Below are 17,338 nucleotides of genomic sequence, written 5' to 3' on the forward strand. Positions count from 1 at the left end.
TTATTTTATTTTATTTTATTAGTATGCTGTCAGTCTTTTTGTTATTTTTAGTAAGACAACTAACTTAACTTCCCTACAGTAGAGCTTGGCCAAGAAAAGAAAACAAGCTAATCAAACTGGTCTCTCAACTTCTCTCTCTCCTCTTCCTCTCCAATTCCACTCCTCAAAACCAGGCAAGCGGTTTCTGATGCGTAGAGAAGCACCAGAAGAACCCATTTCATTCTCAAATCTTCAGCTTCTCTAGATAACCATCAATACGTCCAAAACACCCAGAAATAGAGAAGAAAACAAAGATAATCAATTAACCAGAGGAAGCAACAAGCCAACAACAATGGGAAGAAGGATTCCCTCAGAGGTGGATCCTTTAATTCATCCAGCATTTTCTCTCTCTATTCTTGTAGCATGGATAGCTGCAATAACAATCACTGCTCTCTGTACTTTCAAATCCAGAAAATCCCTACCAAAGGACCCCTCACCTTTATCTTCACCTTCAGAGCGTAACTCCCCTGTTCTTAACAAAACCACCACTACGGAATCATTAGAAACCATCACAACAGAACCATTAGTGACGGAAACTACAGAAGCAGAAGAGCACTACCCAAAAGAAGAACCCATTTCACCAAAAAACCCACTAGAAGAAAAGAGACATCACCTGCGATCTGCATCAGCAATCATGGTATCAAAGGGAAAGCTCATCAAGAGCCTGAGCATGAAGATACCAGGTAATGCCGTGGCTAAATATAAAGCTCGAAGAGAAGAACAACAACAGGCAAAAGAAGCAGAGGAATCGATATGGAAAAAGACTATTATTTTAGGAGAAAGATGCAAAGTTCCTGACGAAGAAGATGCCATCATTTACGATGAAAAGGGCAATAGGCTTGCCGCTTACCCAGCAAGAACGCCCCGATCTGTGCCTGTTTCTCGAAGTAACTCATTCGCCAACCCAAATGGACATATTTCTTGATGTTTCAGGAACGAAAAAGATGACTTGCAGGTATTTAGATTGCCAGGGGATTGATTGGTAGTGGATGCATGAGAATTGATAAGCAGAACCCACTTACTAAAACCATCCAAATTCTCAAGGCAGAAAAGCGCAGACCTCAATTCATAACTCCACTGTAGAGGGTCTATTTGGTTTTCTGTTTTACAGAAGAAAAAAAATGCTGGACATGATTCGTATGCAAGCGTCAGTATTCTAGTTTTAATACTTTCTTTTGCAGATTACATGCGTAGATTATATACATTTTCATAGTTTGAGGAATCTGAATTTGAGATTTCTACAATCCTCTTCTGAATCGTTTGCTTATATGTTTGATTTTCAATTGCTCGTGGAGATTAATTTAGTTTCTTAGTATGAAAATTTTACGGAATTCAATAGAGTTGGTGTTTGGATACCCTTGTTTTTCGTTTCTAGTTTGATTATCTAAATGTAGAGTTAGTTATAGAGTAGTTAACTTGGAGTTGATGTTTGATAGTTAGATATTAGGTAGTCCATCTTCATCAAAAGATCAAATGGGTCAGCAAGATCAACAGAAGTACTAGCCTTTCCAGTAGCAACACTAGACCATTTGTTTCAAGAATTTAAAATGGGGTGAGAAAAATCAGATTTTTCTATAAAATTCTAAAATATGGGTTTATTTGTTTAGATGGGTTGGAATGATGAGGAGATAATCCTGCATAATTTATAAGGATTCTATCTGCTTAGGTAGCAGAGTACTTTTCCACCCCATCTGTTTAAAGTTCTTATCATTTTTATGAGAAAGGAAAGATAATGAAAAGGAAATACTATTTTATATATTATAATATTCATATTTTCAACTGTTCTAGAAACAGTTTCTTTTTCTATTTCTCCACCGTTTATTTATTCCACCCATTTTTCTTTTGTAAACAAAAATGACCAAGGAAGTCAAAAATGTTGGATTGATGAATGGTGATGGTACCTAAAGTCAAAGTGGTCAAGGGGTTTTTAAGCTAAGTTTTAATTGGCTTGGTTGGAATTTGTTGGATCAGTTGCTGATTTTTCTAGCTTGGTTGATGTTCTTGAATAGAAACTAGGGTTAGGATAGATTTTAGCAGATTCTTATCCAAAAAGTCTTCAATGATCCAAATCTTGATTGACCTTGACCACAACCTATTGCCTTTCTCCTATGAGGATGTAGCTTTCCTGGATGTAGATCAACCTAAGAATTTGAAAATTTCCTGATAAATAAGGATAAAGGCTGTGAGGATCAATTAGATGGCCAAAATGGGTTTTCAATATCTAAATGCATTAAAGTACAAGAATTTTTTTTTATTATTATTATTTTAAAACTATATCGGTGTTCCAAAAACCAAAGTCAGGAAATAAAATATCTTTTCCACGACATCAGAGTATTGTCATCAATCGTACAAATGTTCTACAAAATTGGGCTCTGGATCCTCTCCGGGGAGGATATTGTCCATAGAGCGTCCAATGAGTCCTCAAAGAATGCCACGTGTCTGATTTCAATCTAAAGGCTAATAAAACAGTTCCTTTTTTTACCCAACTAGAAACCTACACTACTGCGAAACCTGACTAACATCCCCAAACCTCCCCAAACCTGACTTAGTTTTCATGTTTCTCCACTTTTCAATTCATCTATCGTTCCGTCTTCTTGAGCCTTCGTCTTTTTATCTCCAAAAGGCTCCATATTTATCTTTTTCATTATATCTAAACACTCTTTGAGAGGTAAATCTATTTGGATTTTAATCTTCATTATTTTTCTAAAAGTTTCTGCAAGAAGGCTCCGTTCAACTTCTTCTTCTTGTTCGTTTCCTTTTTCAAAAGGAGACCGTGGAAGATGTTGAACAGCAGTTTCTTTCAACGTTTTTGTTTTCAATTTCAACAACTATTTTTGTGAAAATTTTCTAGAAGAAGTGGCTCTGTTTCTTTTTTGTTTTTTCAATTGAATTTTATTTAAACTTCAGTGAAAGAGCAAGGAGCAATTTCAACGTAGTCTTCTTCTTCTTCGTTTTTTTCAGTTGAGTTTTATTGGAAAGTGGAGAGACACTTCAATACTAAAACGGGTTTGGGGATATTAGTCGGGGTATACATTTCTAGTTGGGTAAAGAAAGTTATTGTTTAATTATAACCTTTAGATTGGAATTGGACACGTGGCATTCTCTGGGGCTCACTGGACACTCTATTGGTGATATCCTCCGAGACGATACCACAAAAGAACAGTCAATGTTTTAAAACATTAGTAAGATTGACAGACAATGAGACAATACACTGTGTCATGGAAGATATTTCATTTCCTAACTTTGGTTTTTGGAAGGAAAAAAAATTCTTGCATAGTCAAACCAGTTTGGTGGTGTCCTTAATGGCTCTTGCATCTTTGTAACAGATGTTTTTTTGTTCGCCGTGCCCTTTGTAATAAGAATGCTTTCTATTTAAAAAAAATACAAATTGTACTTAACAATAAAAAATTAAAAAAAAAACCAAAAAAAGGGGAAAAAAAAAGAAATTGTTTCCATGGGAAATACAATAATTTTTTTTCTTTAAATAAAGGCTAAAAGGGTAATGAAGCAGAAGCTGTAGGGTGGTTGGAAATATCTTATTCTGCTGGAGAAATTAAAATTAAAGTGAAGTAAAGATGCCACAATTTTCAAATAAAGGACAACCAGTAAGCAACCATTCTTGTAATATCCAGTTCCCACCTTTGTTAAAAAAAATCCAGTCGATCCCCCCACCCCTCCCAAAAAATAAAAAAACCCAACCCTCAAAAGAAGGTGGAAAAAATGGTTTGCAAACAAAGAAGAAAGGAGATATGTAAGACAGTGAATCAAACTAAGAATGCTGAAATATTTGGGTAAAATCTGAAAAACTAAGTCATTTTAGGGTAAAAATAATTTTTGATAGATTCAGATATACTTTATAAATCTTACAAAATGTCATCTTTCACACCTAGCTTCATGTTGTCAAACTATTGAGTGTAAGGATCTTTCCCCTATGAGAACACATTTAAGCCATCAAGAAAAAATCCAAGTAAGATAAGTCCACCCATGATGGATTTCATCTGAATACCTCCTCAAGTCTTTTCATATACGCTTGCTTACGTGAAGATTCTGACAAATGCTCTCCCACAATTATTAACTGTGAGCCATGGTTGTTGACTAATATTTCTCAATAATGTCATTTGATTCTCACTAGCAGGAAAAAACCACCACATAAGACAAGGAGAACGAGTTAAACTAACCATAAAGCAAGTTCATCATTAAGAAACGGGACCTGGAAGCCAAGGATCTGCCACTTTAACATATACAGATGCCACTGCCCATCTGCTTAGATCGTTCATTCTGAAATCTTGAAACGTCTCGCTTCTCATTTTGGTTGAAACCTGCCTTGTTTTGCTCATCTTATAACAAACTCAACATATTAGAGCAAAGAGTGTAACCATATATCAAAATATCCCAAGCCCAACACAAACCTACTCTCCTGAATCTATGCAATTAAATTTGTCAACCAGTAAATACAACGTTAATGTTTCTATTCATAAGTTTTATCCAGATTGAAGCGTCACAAGGGGTATGATCTGGAAGAGGGAGAACCAAAAAATGGGGATGGAGGGCAGAGTCGTGGAGAGCGCGAACACAGTAGCAACCCAGCTTACAGTACCATCACAAAAGGAAATACGCACAGGATGAACACAAGATTTGAAGCATAGAGGTTACAGTTGAATAAAAAGGTTTAATATAAGAGAAGCAATGCTAACAACTCAACCTGTACTTGACACAGCCTTTCCATGGAAGGATACGGTAAGTGTCGACTCAGCTCTCGACTTTTATTTTATGGTCTTTGAGAGCATCATTCGGGCATTTCCACCAGTTAGTACCTTGGGTTGTAAACTCGTAATTGCATTAACCCCCAAATGGCTTACTCAAAAGAGAATAATTCCACCCCCTAAAGTGTTGCGGCAGTATAAGAGTTAATGATTTACAGGAGATACGGGATAGCCAGATAGAGACAGGGATGACTGTGCTATGTAGGACTAATACTGCAACCTCTCATCATTGTCAAAACTCAGGCCTTCAATACCCTTCAGAGTTGATTCATAGTTCTTTATGGTAGAAGGATTTCTGCTAGAAGATGTACGCTTATGCTCCGCAGATGGTACAGGCGAGCTTCTTTGTGCACTAATTACCTTGCGGAAAGCTCCTGGGCTTGCTTCTGTTGTTCGAGTACGAGAAGGATCAGACTCCGTTCCCATCACTGCATCACGACTACCAGAAACAGCAGCTCGCCTTGATGATCCACTTATCCGCCCCATAAAGTTACTGTTAGGCAACTGCAAAGTCAAGCATTGAGGTTAATATAGAATTATACATACCAACAGCTGAATAATGTCATTCAGATTTTCCAATGAAAATCACACACTATGATCAAGTCATAAAGCAGTCTATTAGGAAACATTTGGAACTATGATTTTTAAATAGTTATCATATCAGAGAGACTAGATATACATAAAATGGTGAAGAAACAGAGAAATGATGTGGACATGCAAAAAATCAGTTTGAAGCATAAGCACCATAAATAAATAACACGTAGAATACATCAAGTACAAAAATAAATGGCATACAACAAGAAATGCATTCAGTTGATCATATATATGTTTCTTACACCTACCATACAAACCCTTTTTAACAGGTATCATGGAGGTACGATGAGACAACTGCATCAATTGGTTACATATAAAAGAAATACAATATTTCTTTTCTGGTATTGGCAGATACGATACTGAATGACCTTGATTATGATGTTCATTTTCATATGCAAGAATGAGACATTGGACACCAATATTGGAAATCTTTTTGAGTGGAGCCTGGAGGAGTTAAGGTGGGATGGTAGAGAGGGGATTGTTAAAAAGACTTGAGGGCCAGGGAAGAAAGGCATAACCCAGAGAGCATCAATACTGTTATAACACTAAAGCTCAATAACAACAGCACTATAGCTAGGCAACTGAAAGAGATTTATGAATCTATACTCTATATTACATTTTCAAAAATCAACGTGAAACATTATTATTACAATGAAACAACCTGCAGCATGTTCATGGCATATGTAACAGATACAACAAGCTGCAAGAAGCCAAAATCTAGATCAGGCAACTAGAGAACCAAAGAACTCACCATGGCGTCTTTATTCAATGTGGAATCGTTTGCAACTGGACTTTTCTGCTTTGATAAACTTCCTGAATTTATAAGAGGACCTGATAATCTCCTACGATTGGGATCCGTTGAAGAAGACCAGCCAGGTGGCCTTCCTTCTTCACCACCTGTGAAAATTATAGAAGCAACCAAGATTTTTAAATCTGGGGGCATGTGTAGGCATATGAGGAGACTACCCTATCTAGGAGGAAAGAAAGGACAGAATAATATGAAGAGAACTAAATTTATTGGAAGGTTTATATTGACAGAAAAGCAGCCACCAATGGGTCTATAATAATACACACTACAATCATGTAGCATGGTTTGAAGTGCTAAATGAGAACGATACCCTACTGAAAGATCCAAAAATTTGTTCATGTGTGTGCATACATGTCAAAAATGTGACTAAGGCCCATATAACAGGTTGTGGACGGAAATAAATATCCAAATGAAACTCAATCCTTAACCTACCTGATTGTCTGTCAGCATTGACAGGAGCATGAGGCATCCCAGAGCTTGTTCCAGCAGGACCACCCTATCAGAAGAAGAAAAGTATTTAAGATGCAAATGGCTTGGCGAAACGAGATGGGGGTGGGGAGCATCATACTTAAATATTGCTTACAATGGGACGGGCAGGGGGTGCGGCAATCTGTGATTGCTGATACTTCAAAATTGTCCAGTCAAATACATAATCAAACTGAAAGCCTGCAAAAAGAATATTTAACATGAAATAAATGGACATTATTATTCAATTGATGGCTTCAATGTTGCAGCTTCTGCAGAATAGAGTGGTAGAACTCAAACCTTCACGAATGAAAAGGTCACGGAATATTCTTTTCAGATAAGCATAATCTGGCTTATCATCAAAACGCAAAGAACGGCAATAATGAAAGTACGATGCAAATTCCGTAGGATAACCACGGCATAAGGCCTGTCAAAGGAATGGTAAACTTAAGTTGCAACTTCATGATACCAGATACGGGGAGCAAACATCAAAACCAAGTTTTCAAGGGTGAACTCTTTAAAACTCATTAATAAAAGAATATACTAGGGCTATTAGACCAGAGATAAGGATAAAATATCCAGTAATAAAAGAATATACTATGGCTATTAGACCACAAATAAGGACAAAATATCTCTAGTCCCACAAGTACTTCCATAAAGAATTTGTTGCTAGAATCGTGAAAGGGAAAACCACTCTCTAAAGATCATCATTCAAATGATACAGCTACCATCATCAAATGCAAGCTTTCTATAAAATTCATTTATACATAATAAAAATTACAAAAATGCATAATAATATCTCTCTATGGAGGAATCCCTATGTGTGTGTAATCATTTATATAATACACATCAAGAAGGAAACGACAAGAGCCCTTGGCCCAACTGTAAGGTTGACACACAGAGACCTAGCAGTCATAGGTTACTCAGGAAATACATTCTTCACTAAAGGGGGTTACTGCTGTCTACATTATGACCATCCCCCTTCCCAGACCCCACCGCTCATGCACTGGGTATGCCCCTTTCATCAAGACTCAAGAGGGAACGTTTAGTCTCCAGAAGTTCTAACATGTACAATAATAAAATGAAAGGTTTTCCTATAAGGTTCTTATTAAAATGAGCTGTTGTAGTCTAGTAGATGATTTCCCTTGAATAAATAATTACCTCTGCAGATGTCGACACCTTCTTTTCGCTGATCTTTTCATATTTCTGTTTCTTGGTTCCTGCTTTAAGCCCTTGCCAAGGAAGACTACACACAAAGGAGAGAAACATTAGATACATTGATCAATGAAGAACAAACATGATAAAAAAAGGTGGGAAGAAAACTCATACCTTCCTCTTAAAAAGTACATAAGGACGTATCCAAGAGATTCTAAATCATCCCTTCGGCTTTGTTCTATGCAATCCAATATCAGAGTCAGAAAGAGGCACAAAACCGATCGAGCAATCTATTCTATAATGTTGGAAATAATATCACCAAAATATTGTATAAACATGGTGGAATATTATCTGGTTTCATAAGTGGTAACTACAATACATATACCAAAATTTTGTCATACCAATGCCGATGTGAGTATTCACGCTCGCATATCTTGCGGTTCCTGTCAGGTTCTTGTTTTCTCTGCAATGTTTAAGACCATAAGAGGTACAATGATGAACGATTTATACAACACTTGATATGGATTGCCACAATTAAGAAGACAAAATAATACAGCTTATAGCTTATGAAGACAAAATAAAACAGAAACCATAACAATATAGTAACTAATATAGCTTACGAAAGCTTCGAAAGGAACAGCAACAAGTTCATCAATAACACACGAAAAAACAAGATAATTTATGTTATAGATGCAGAAATGTTTCCCACACGAGTGACACAGCGATGGCATTTTACTGTGACATTACTTCCATGGCCAGAGCTCATAAGAGCTCGAACCACTTCATTTTGATTGGCAAATTCATAACACCAGAAATCAAGATAAACTCATGTTCTTGATTCAGAATGGCCCATACGTTCGAACTCAGAAGTATTGAAATCACTAAAAAGCCCAAGACCTACTTTCTTTCAGAAAAACAACCATAAGAATCAGAGAGATAGAGAGATAGTCTATTGACTCTTTCCTTCCTTCTCCTTGCCTTCTGGTACACTGGCAAGTCCGATGTGATTCCTAATAACAGAATATGCTGTGAGGTTACCATGACACTATGTCCATATCCAGAGATAATAAAAGCCTAACCAACTTCATTTCATAGTGCTTTGGAGCTCAACAGGTGAAAGGGGGACGGGGGGAGGATTCAGATATCAAGTAAAAAGCAGCTTCTTCATCTTTCAGCATTAAACTCCCCAACCACCTGTGAGGTTCAGCTTGAAATGTACATTGTGCAAACCTATTGATCAATTCTGCCCCCCCCCCAACCCAAAAACATCTCAACAACATCCGGAAACCTACTCTACCATGGGATGAGAAACAATGCATGAATGGAGGTCTGTTTCTGACCCACAATTCTCCCCTATCATATGATTAAATATGGGGACATTAGCATTGATATTCTTCTCATTATATATGTTTACTCATTTGATTCGAAGACGTCACATTTAGAATTGGAACAGTGGGATTCTCCCCCCACCCACCCCCCCAAAAAAAAGTTCCAATATTTGAAAAAATGGATCATCATGACATTGAACCTGAAAGTTTTTGTAAGTACAAACTTCCATTATGAAAGTACGTACTAGGATAAACCTAAGCAAGGTTCCTCTTGTCAATCTCATTCTTCTCCCTCTGAATTAGCTATTCGATATGCATACTAAGGGTGAGCCATGGTAACAACATATGGTCCTGCAGCTTTACTCAAACTGCCTGGGTGCATCACAGAGAAAGATATTTTCAGAACCAAATCTCCTCCTTCAAAGTGAGATACCTTCTTATTCTAAATCCTTTCTTTTTTTAATTTTTAGGGGTTCATCTTGAACCAACTATACATTGTTTTTTCAACCTTTCCATATCTAGTTTTATATTCTAGATCCATGGTTATCAAAGCGTCCGCCTAGGCGGCAAAGCGGTTTTTGAACCGCTTAAATTGTTGCCGCTTAACTAACGGGCCGATTTTTTGTCGCTTTTTTGCTTAGGCACTACCGCTTTGCCGCTTTGCATCTTTTTGCGCCATATTGCCACCTAGATGCTAAAGTAACCGCTTTTATTACATTTTGTAATTTGTGCATATTATCTACATCCGTTCTCCTTCAAGTAAGTTCAATGCCTAGCCCTATTCACATCTCAAATCCCCTCTCCAAGCTCTCATCTTCTTCCCTAGACCTTGGGGGCACCTAGAGAAACCATAAAATCCTAAAACAGCTTACAAATTTTCATCCACCCAATCAAAAACCAAATCCCTCTAGGAACCCCAATGCAATCTTCCCCTATAACCTCAAGTCCAAGTGGAAGCCTAACATTCTGGACCCACCCTCAATCGTAAGCCCCAAACCCTAGAAAATCAGCTGTCACTTCTAAAACTTTATACTTAGAAACAGACTTAGCAGATCCTAAATAGACTATGGGAACCCTAACCCCTTTCCCTAGTCCTGAAAAACCAACCACAGGCTTTTAAGCCGATTTTCCCCTTGCCGCAGGCTTTAGAAACCCCTAAATAGCTGCTGTCACATCCAAATTCCATCTAAAACCCCAAAACCAGAATTCTGAAACCCTGAACTACTGGTGAATTATAGTCAAAGAGGATCCTGAATTCTGGCCCAAACATTGGGTTACATCAACCTGACTCTCCACATATCAAATGAGTCTTTGTTAAAACCCTAAACCAAACTTCCAGTAAACCTTCATCAAATTCAACCTCATAAAATAAACCTTCTTGAATCCTGATTGAAGCCCTACTTCAATACCCCCCCCTCTCTCTCTCTCTCTCTCAACCATGGTAAAAAATTCGAGGGAAACTCAAGTTTCGACCGGGTTAATGGGAAACTTGGGAAATTTCGAGGAAACCGAGGACTTTTCCGTACAAGTTTTGATATCAAGTTTCGACAGGTTTTAGAGAGTATTTTGGGGTGGGATCCTGTATTTAAGCTAATTAGAGTATAAAGAATACATTTGTTGTATTTTGCTAAAAAAATCAATGTAGATATGTCATTCAATGTACATAACATCAATGTAGAGTTATCCAAAAAGTACATTATAAACTTAACTACTTAAGCACATAACATTTAATATATAATTTCTAACTTCAAAATAGTTGACAATAAAAGGAAAATACAACTTAGTGTTAAGAGGAGTGCCAAGAGTGGATTCATCCTATGAGCTGAGTAGTACACGACACCCCCCCAACCAACAAACAAGACACCCAGACAAGCAAGGGCAGAATCGAAACGGCGGCACAAAGCAAGAAACCAACCGGGCGCACGGAAGGGAAGCGATGGAGGGGTGCGGGGTATGGGAACAGAAATAAATTAAAAAAAAAATTGGGAGAGCCAAATTTTGAAATCGCCAAAATCCCGTTCCCAGTTCCCGTCCCCAAAATTCCAAGTCGAAATTTGGGATTTTCCTGCCGCTGGTCCACTAGGTTGACCAAGTTTCGACAAGTTTCGAGGTTTCGACAAATTTCGACAAAATTTCAACAGTTTCGATCGAAACTGATGACTTTTTTTCGGTCCTCATGAGTTTCGTTTCGCATTTTCCAAAATGGAAAATTTCAGTCGCAAGTTTCGATGGAATTTTGTTCTATGCTCTCAACCTACCAGGAAAAAAATCAAAAAGAAAACTGCAAGGGCCCCCTGCCTCACCCAACTGATTGGGAGGCAAATCCATATTTCATTCAATGTATCTTTTCCTAAATCTTTTGCTTCTATGCATTCATGAATTCATATCAGATTCTGCCATAGTTTAGTTTCCATTTCATGCATCCTAGTGCAGAAAGAAATGAGATCGAAAAGCAGGCTGAATATCGTAGAACATAAAACACAAAGGATATGTTGACACCTGAATCCACTGTTTCAGACCAGCATATATAAAAGCCCTCAACCACAAACAAACTCTTCCAATTAAATATTATCAGCTCCATACCTGTAAGGAATGTGCTGGTGGGTTGAAGTATCTCTATACTTCTTAGCCAGACCAAAGTCAATTGCATACACCTGTATTCAAGTAAAACAGAAGACCGAATCCAAAATGGATATTCAAATAAATGTTTTCTTCAATAATGTAAGGTGTAATAGCAAAGCTTGAAGGGAATACCTGATTTGCCCTACTTTCTTCAATAATGTTAGGTGAAATAGCAAAGCTTGAAGGCAATACCTGATTTGCCCGCCTACCCAAGCCCATCAGGAAATTGTCAGGTTTGATATCTCGATGTAGAAATGACTTGTTGTGGACAAACTCAACACGATTTATCTGAGAAGAGTATTTAAGATTACCCTGACTGATAGAACTGAAAACATAGATAAAATGCAGAAGAGTAAAGCTGCAATACATGAAACGTACCATTTGATCTGCAAGCATAAGAACAGACTTCAAGGAGAGTTTCCTACTACAGAAGTTGAATAAATCTTCAAGGCTTGGTCCAAGTAAATCCATTACAAGAACATTATAGTCCCCTTCAACACCAAACCATCTAACATTTGGAATGCCAGCTGCCAAGGTAAAATAATTGCAAATAGAAGAGTTAAATGAATGAAAAGACAATTTAGCAATAGAACATGAGCAAAAATTAATGATTAAAAAGTAATTTCATACTTCCTCCCTGGAGGATTCTGTATAGCTTTGACTCGTAAAGCAACTGGGGATGCTTTGTCTTGACATTTTCCTGGTGAGAAAAGGTATTAGCAACCATTTCAAAGGATAAATTTATAACTATCAATAGGAGGAAGGAAAGGTGAAGGCAAACTCCAACACTGAGGGAAGGGGCGGATAACATAAATGTATAAAACAAATTGTTGATCAATGTCACAAAGACTTGGCTCATTGGTAAGTTACGGTGATAATTCATGACCAAATCTGCATTACTCTAAATTGCAGTGGTTGAAACCAAAACCCCCCAAACTCCCCCCCCCCCTTTTAATGTCCTAGGCAACACACCTTGACAGCTATTCAATACCATAATTTAGAATAAGTCATCTTTGAAGCTGTTGGTCTGCAATGCTGGAAATGGAATTGTCCCCAAATCAAGAAACTCCAAACCTTGAGATCTTAATATATAAAGTCAAAAAGTAGGGAAATAATTCATCACTAACAAGTATAAGAGAACCGGATGTGAATTCTGATCCAGTACTTTGTAGGAAATAAGAAGCATGTTCCATTAGTATCCACCAAGACTGGTGGGAAAAAATTCTCATGCCTAAACTAAGCCCAAATCGAGGTAATCAGAAGATTCTAACCAATACAAAATAGATGAACTTAAGCAATAGTAAACTAACATACAAATCATGAGTTTGTAAAGACAGTTACTATTTTCAAGCTTTGTCACATCCTATGCTTCTTTATTTCCTTGATCAGGAAAAAGGTCCGTGGATTTATGTAGGTTTCTGACTCTTTAGTATCAATATCTTTCTGCTACCCAGTAAACAGACTAAAATATTTTAATCTGATATGCAGAATATATATTTGCAGGATTAATAAATAGAAATAGATATGCAAACAACAGACCATATAAGATTCCTTTCCGTCCTTCCTGCTTTCTCACAATAGTTTTTTTAATAGTCCTCTCATCAAAGCTAGGATCGCCATTATGTTTCACTGATATCAAAACCACAACACTATGTCGCAATTCCAATTCTACTGAAGCAACAGTGGCAAGGATCCTCCAAATATTGTCCCTACATCTCACCTTATCGCAAAAGTTCAATTCCTGGAATTAAGTGGAATGCCAAGTTCACAGTTTAGTAGACTGAATTACATTCAGACTTTCTTGCTCACAATCCAGAAGTTCTGCTTCCTGAAGCAAAAGAGTACTTTTGCAACCATGGCTGCATCATTGTAAAGCAACCTAATAGACTTGAGACAAATGACACTAACAGAGTCTGTAGAACAAACCAAAAAGCCTACTCCGATACATGGACAGAGTCTATCACCATTTGTCCTGTTTGACCACAGTAAACCACAGTTCTCTTTCCCATACTAAAGAACCATAGCACAATCTTTATTCAATAAAACAATTATGAGTAAAAAACTATCATCATTTTGTAGAAAAAAAAAATAATAAACTCCAGATATCAAATTAAGTTAGTGAAAATTTCAGCTATACCCTCCAAAAGTAGGAATAGTTAGAAAAAAGCATACACAGCAAGATGTTAGAAGTAAAAAAAAAGCACCACATTACACATTATTATTTAGATAATTACTGTGTTAGGCTATGAACCATGGAACTTGTACTAGACCAAATAACTTGACAGAGAACCACCTCAAAACAGATAAACACCCATTCAGATAATATATTAACTTCTAAAAGCAAAGAGAAGCTCTTAGTACAGTGTTAACAGTTTCACATCACCATCATGGAGTTTACACTTAATATTATGACACGATCGTAATTACCCAAATATACGGATTTAGCTGCCAACTTCGTTCCACCCAGAAGAGAGAGAAGGCGGAAAAAAAAGAAGAAAAAAATAAAATAAAGTCTGGTATGCCCTTAGAAGAAGGGTGAAGGCAGAAAAGATCACAAAAAGCTGGCAACAATAATTCAAGGTCTTTCCATTAGGGGAAGCCGCACCAAATTGCTTGGCAAAAATTAAAATCGTTGAGCAACCTTCCAGCGCATAACTTAGCACAAGAATGAAAGGGAAACAAAGTGGAGATGAAAGAAAAACACGAATATTCAATCCATCAAACAAAGTGAGTTCCCTTGGTTCACTGTTTCTTTTCTCCTTTTAATTTAGGGATATAAGTTAAAATTGTAGGAAAACTACTCACAAGCTTAATGGCGACCTCTTCATTCGACTGTATGTTAGTACCTACCAAAGAAAAATGATACACATTTATCAATCATAACCCAAAAAAGCATATAAAAACACAACCAGATAATGAATATAGTTTGTAAGGTCAACAATCAAATGAAGTAAAAACGAGAAGAAACAGAAGAATTAACAAACCAAGGTAGATCTCTCCAAAGGAACCACTACCGATCTTACGACCTAAGCGGAACTTGTTCCCAACACGAGGCTCCATGAACGCAATTAGAAGCTGAATAAATAGAGGAAATAACAAGAGAAATGGAGTCCTTGCACTTTAATCTCTCCAATTCTCCGATTTCAACAACAGTAGAGAGCTGGAAACAGGAGTCCAAATAATGCGCATCATAATAAAACAGATTGGCAGATCAACGGAGAGAAGTAAAAAAGATGGATACTTATATTCCTTTCGAAAAGGTAAAGAAAAGGAGGGATAGGAGAAGATCGGGGAGATCTAGGGTTTCCAAAGAATCAGAATTTAAATTCAACGCACGAAGGTTTCGGTTGCAGGATGAAGGAAGAAACAAGGAGAAGCAGAGGCTGAGAGAAGAAGCAAGCCGAGACGATATCACCTGTTCTCAACGCTTTGATCCAATCCAAGCGGACTTTCAACTACAGACCCAACATAAACATAGGGTTTTTCTTATCAATAATAATCTTCGCGATTAAATATAAGGGAGAAAAAAAAAATCTCTCTTTTTTCAAATTCCCGATTCCATCACGCTTTTGAGCGCTCACTCTCGTTCCTTGGGTTCGGCAGATGTAAAGGACCCGGGCGCGGCATTGGCGCCCTTCCGCGGTGATTGGGCGTGACAAAATTGGTGGGTCCCTTCCTATTTTGTTCTTTAAAGCCCACTATAAAGCCCATTATTCAGTTGACAGAAGAAAAAAAAAAAAACAAAACCCATAATTCGATAGAATATTCTCTGAGAACATTTTAGGCTGTGTTCGATTTCACAAAGTCCATGTAATCCGCTTCCAAGGAATCATGATTCTACGATTCCAGTTAAAAAAATACCGTTTCAGAATCAACAAGAATCTATGGAATCAGGTGATTCTATATTTTACTATTCTATTGGTCATAAGCTCCAATTCTGTCTAAAAAAAAAAAAAAAAAAAAAAAAAACTTTTGTGCCCCTAGTTTTTCTGAATGGAATATTAATACAGATTTTGTCTTTTTTTCCTTTAATCTTTTGTGTTTGTCTTGACTTGGATACCTAAAACCATATGTGAGGAAGCTATCAATATGAAAATTATCAGATACCTATAAGGGTATAATTCATGTCCTTCTTATAGGCTTCGGATGATCTGGAAAGTTCCTTCTAGATTGATGGCTCATAAGCCCAAGGGATGGAAAGAGGAAAAGATTTAAATTGTTTAAATTTGAGTAATACGATCATCATCCACCCAAATATCCTATACCAATTGAAGGAATGACTAGGGACTAACCTGTAAGCAAACTTCAAAGGAGACACCTTACTTAAAGGTTCATGGTGAAATGACAAACAATGCAGTAAAGGATGACATCAAACAATAGCATATGCTAGCCATTATAGACAAGCTGCCCAAAAAATTTGGTATGCCTCAGAGTAGAAAAATGTGAGACCGAAGGCTATATCTGTAAATGTAACCTAGAGGGGGGTGAACATGTTAGGCACTCACAACACAATATTTTATGGTGGTTCAACTTAGAAAGTCTATGAATGCTCTACTATTGGCCTTAAGAAAGTATTTTACTAGTGATTCTCTACCAATATGATGGATAAACAATCAAATCATTACAAATATTTGTTTATTGAAGCAAGAGCACTCTTGGAATGGCACTTCAAGGTGTGCACGATGATGAAAGGCTAACTTGGATTGAGTGTGTCAGTAGGAGCTTTAATCACTTAGGAAAGTATAATGTTTGCACTTAATTGGTAGAATTCTTCATTTCAAGAGGTTTGGGTATTTATAAAGTGCAAAAATCCTATGAGTTTAAGTATCAACAACTCTTTAACAATCAAATGTTTGCTAAAACAACACCCTAGTTGAGCAATATGATCGTTGAAATATAGTTGTTGGACTCAAGCAAGTCGCGACTAACCGTTTGGTAAGAAAGCTCATCATTTTTATAATCAATATACCTTTTGTTAAATGGATCGCTTCCTTTTGTATTTTGGGGGTGCAAAAATTTATCAGATAACATAACAACATGTAGAAAACAGCGAGCTTTTGAACAAAAGGTTGGCCGTTTCAAAACAACTCGTCATTTGTTGACAAATGGCTCACTAGTTTTGGCTAAACGACAAGCCGTTTAGTTCAGCAGCACAATACTTGGTTTTTCTTGGATTTTTTGTCCTCCTAACCAACCCTAAATCCAAATTAATTATACCTAATATGTCGTAGGCCTGTCTAATGATTGAATGGGCATGATGTATAAGTGTGCACTTTTACATGTATATGTAGTGTTCTAAGTGCCCTAGGTCCACTTGAGCTTAGTTGGTTCTTCTTCCTAGTGCTTCAAGTTTTCATAAAATCTTTAAGCTTCAAGTCTAATTGAGTCTTTTTTGTTTGGCCTAGACTTATGCCTTGGTTCCATTCATTTGTGTCTTGATCCTCCTTGCCTTGGTTTCAATTGTTTGATTTAATCATTTGGCTTGGTCTAATTAGACACATATTAAACAAGACATTAGTGCCTTGTGTTTGTTATCATCATAATTAATTAGATATTGATGTGGC

At 37.0% G+C, this 17,338-nt stretch overlaps 1 protein-coding gene across 2 annotated transcripts; it reads right to left on the bottom strand.

Annotated features, from left to right (window-relative positions):
* Positions 1 to 4,066: 4,066 nt before the first annotated feature.
* Positions 4,067 to 15,297, bottom strand: LOC149021576 (casein kinase 1-like protein 2). Of its 2 annotated transcripts, none has more exons than XM_089149805.1 (14): positions 14,759 to 15,297; positions 14,580 to 14,620; positions 12,405 to 12,474; positions 12,153 to 12,301; positions 11,907 to 12,062; positions 11,736 to 11,806; positions 8,226 to 8,287; positions 7,999 to 8,062; positions 7,831 to 7,915; positions 6,970 to 7,096; positions 6,788 to 6,870; positions 6,637 to 6,700; positions 6,148 to 6,293; positions 4,067 to 5,306 (listed from the first exon to the last, which is right to left on the bottom strand). In XM_089149805.1, exons 1-14 carry the CDS (start codon positions 14,832 to 14,834, stop codon positions 5,010 to 5,012), a joined length of 1,491 nt encoding a protein of 496 aa, XP_089005931.1. In that variant the 5' UTR covers positions 14,835 to 15,297; the 3' UTR covers positions 4,067 to 5,009. The 2 variants fall into 2 exon arrangements, with proteins under 2 accessions (XP_089005931.1, XP_089005932.1); XM_089149806.1 differs by having other exon boundaries at positions 4,070 to 5,306; positions 11,967 to 12,062.
* Positions 15,298 to 17,338: the final 2,041 nt, after the last annotated feature.

This window comes from Hakea prostrata, chromosome 3, assembly GCF_041222555.1.
Source record: "Hakea prostrata isolate BN-2017 chromosome 3, UWA_Hpros_2, whole genome shotgun sequence".
NCBI classification, from domain to species: Eukaryota; Viridiplantae; Streptophyta; class Magnoliopsida; order Proteales; family Proteaceae; genus Hakea; species Hakea prostrata.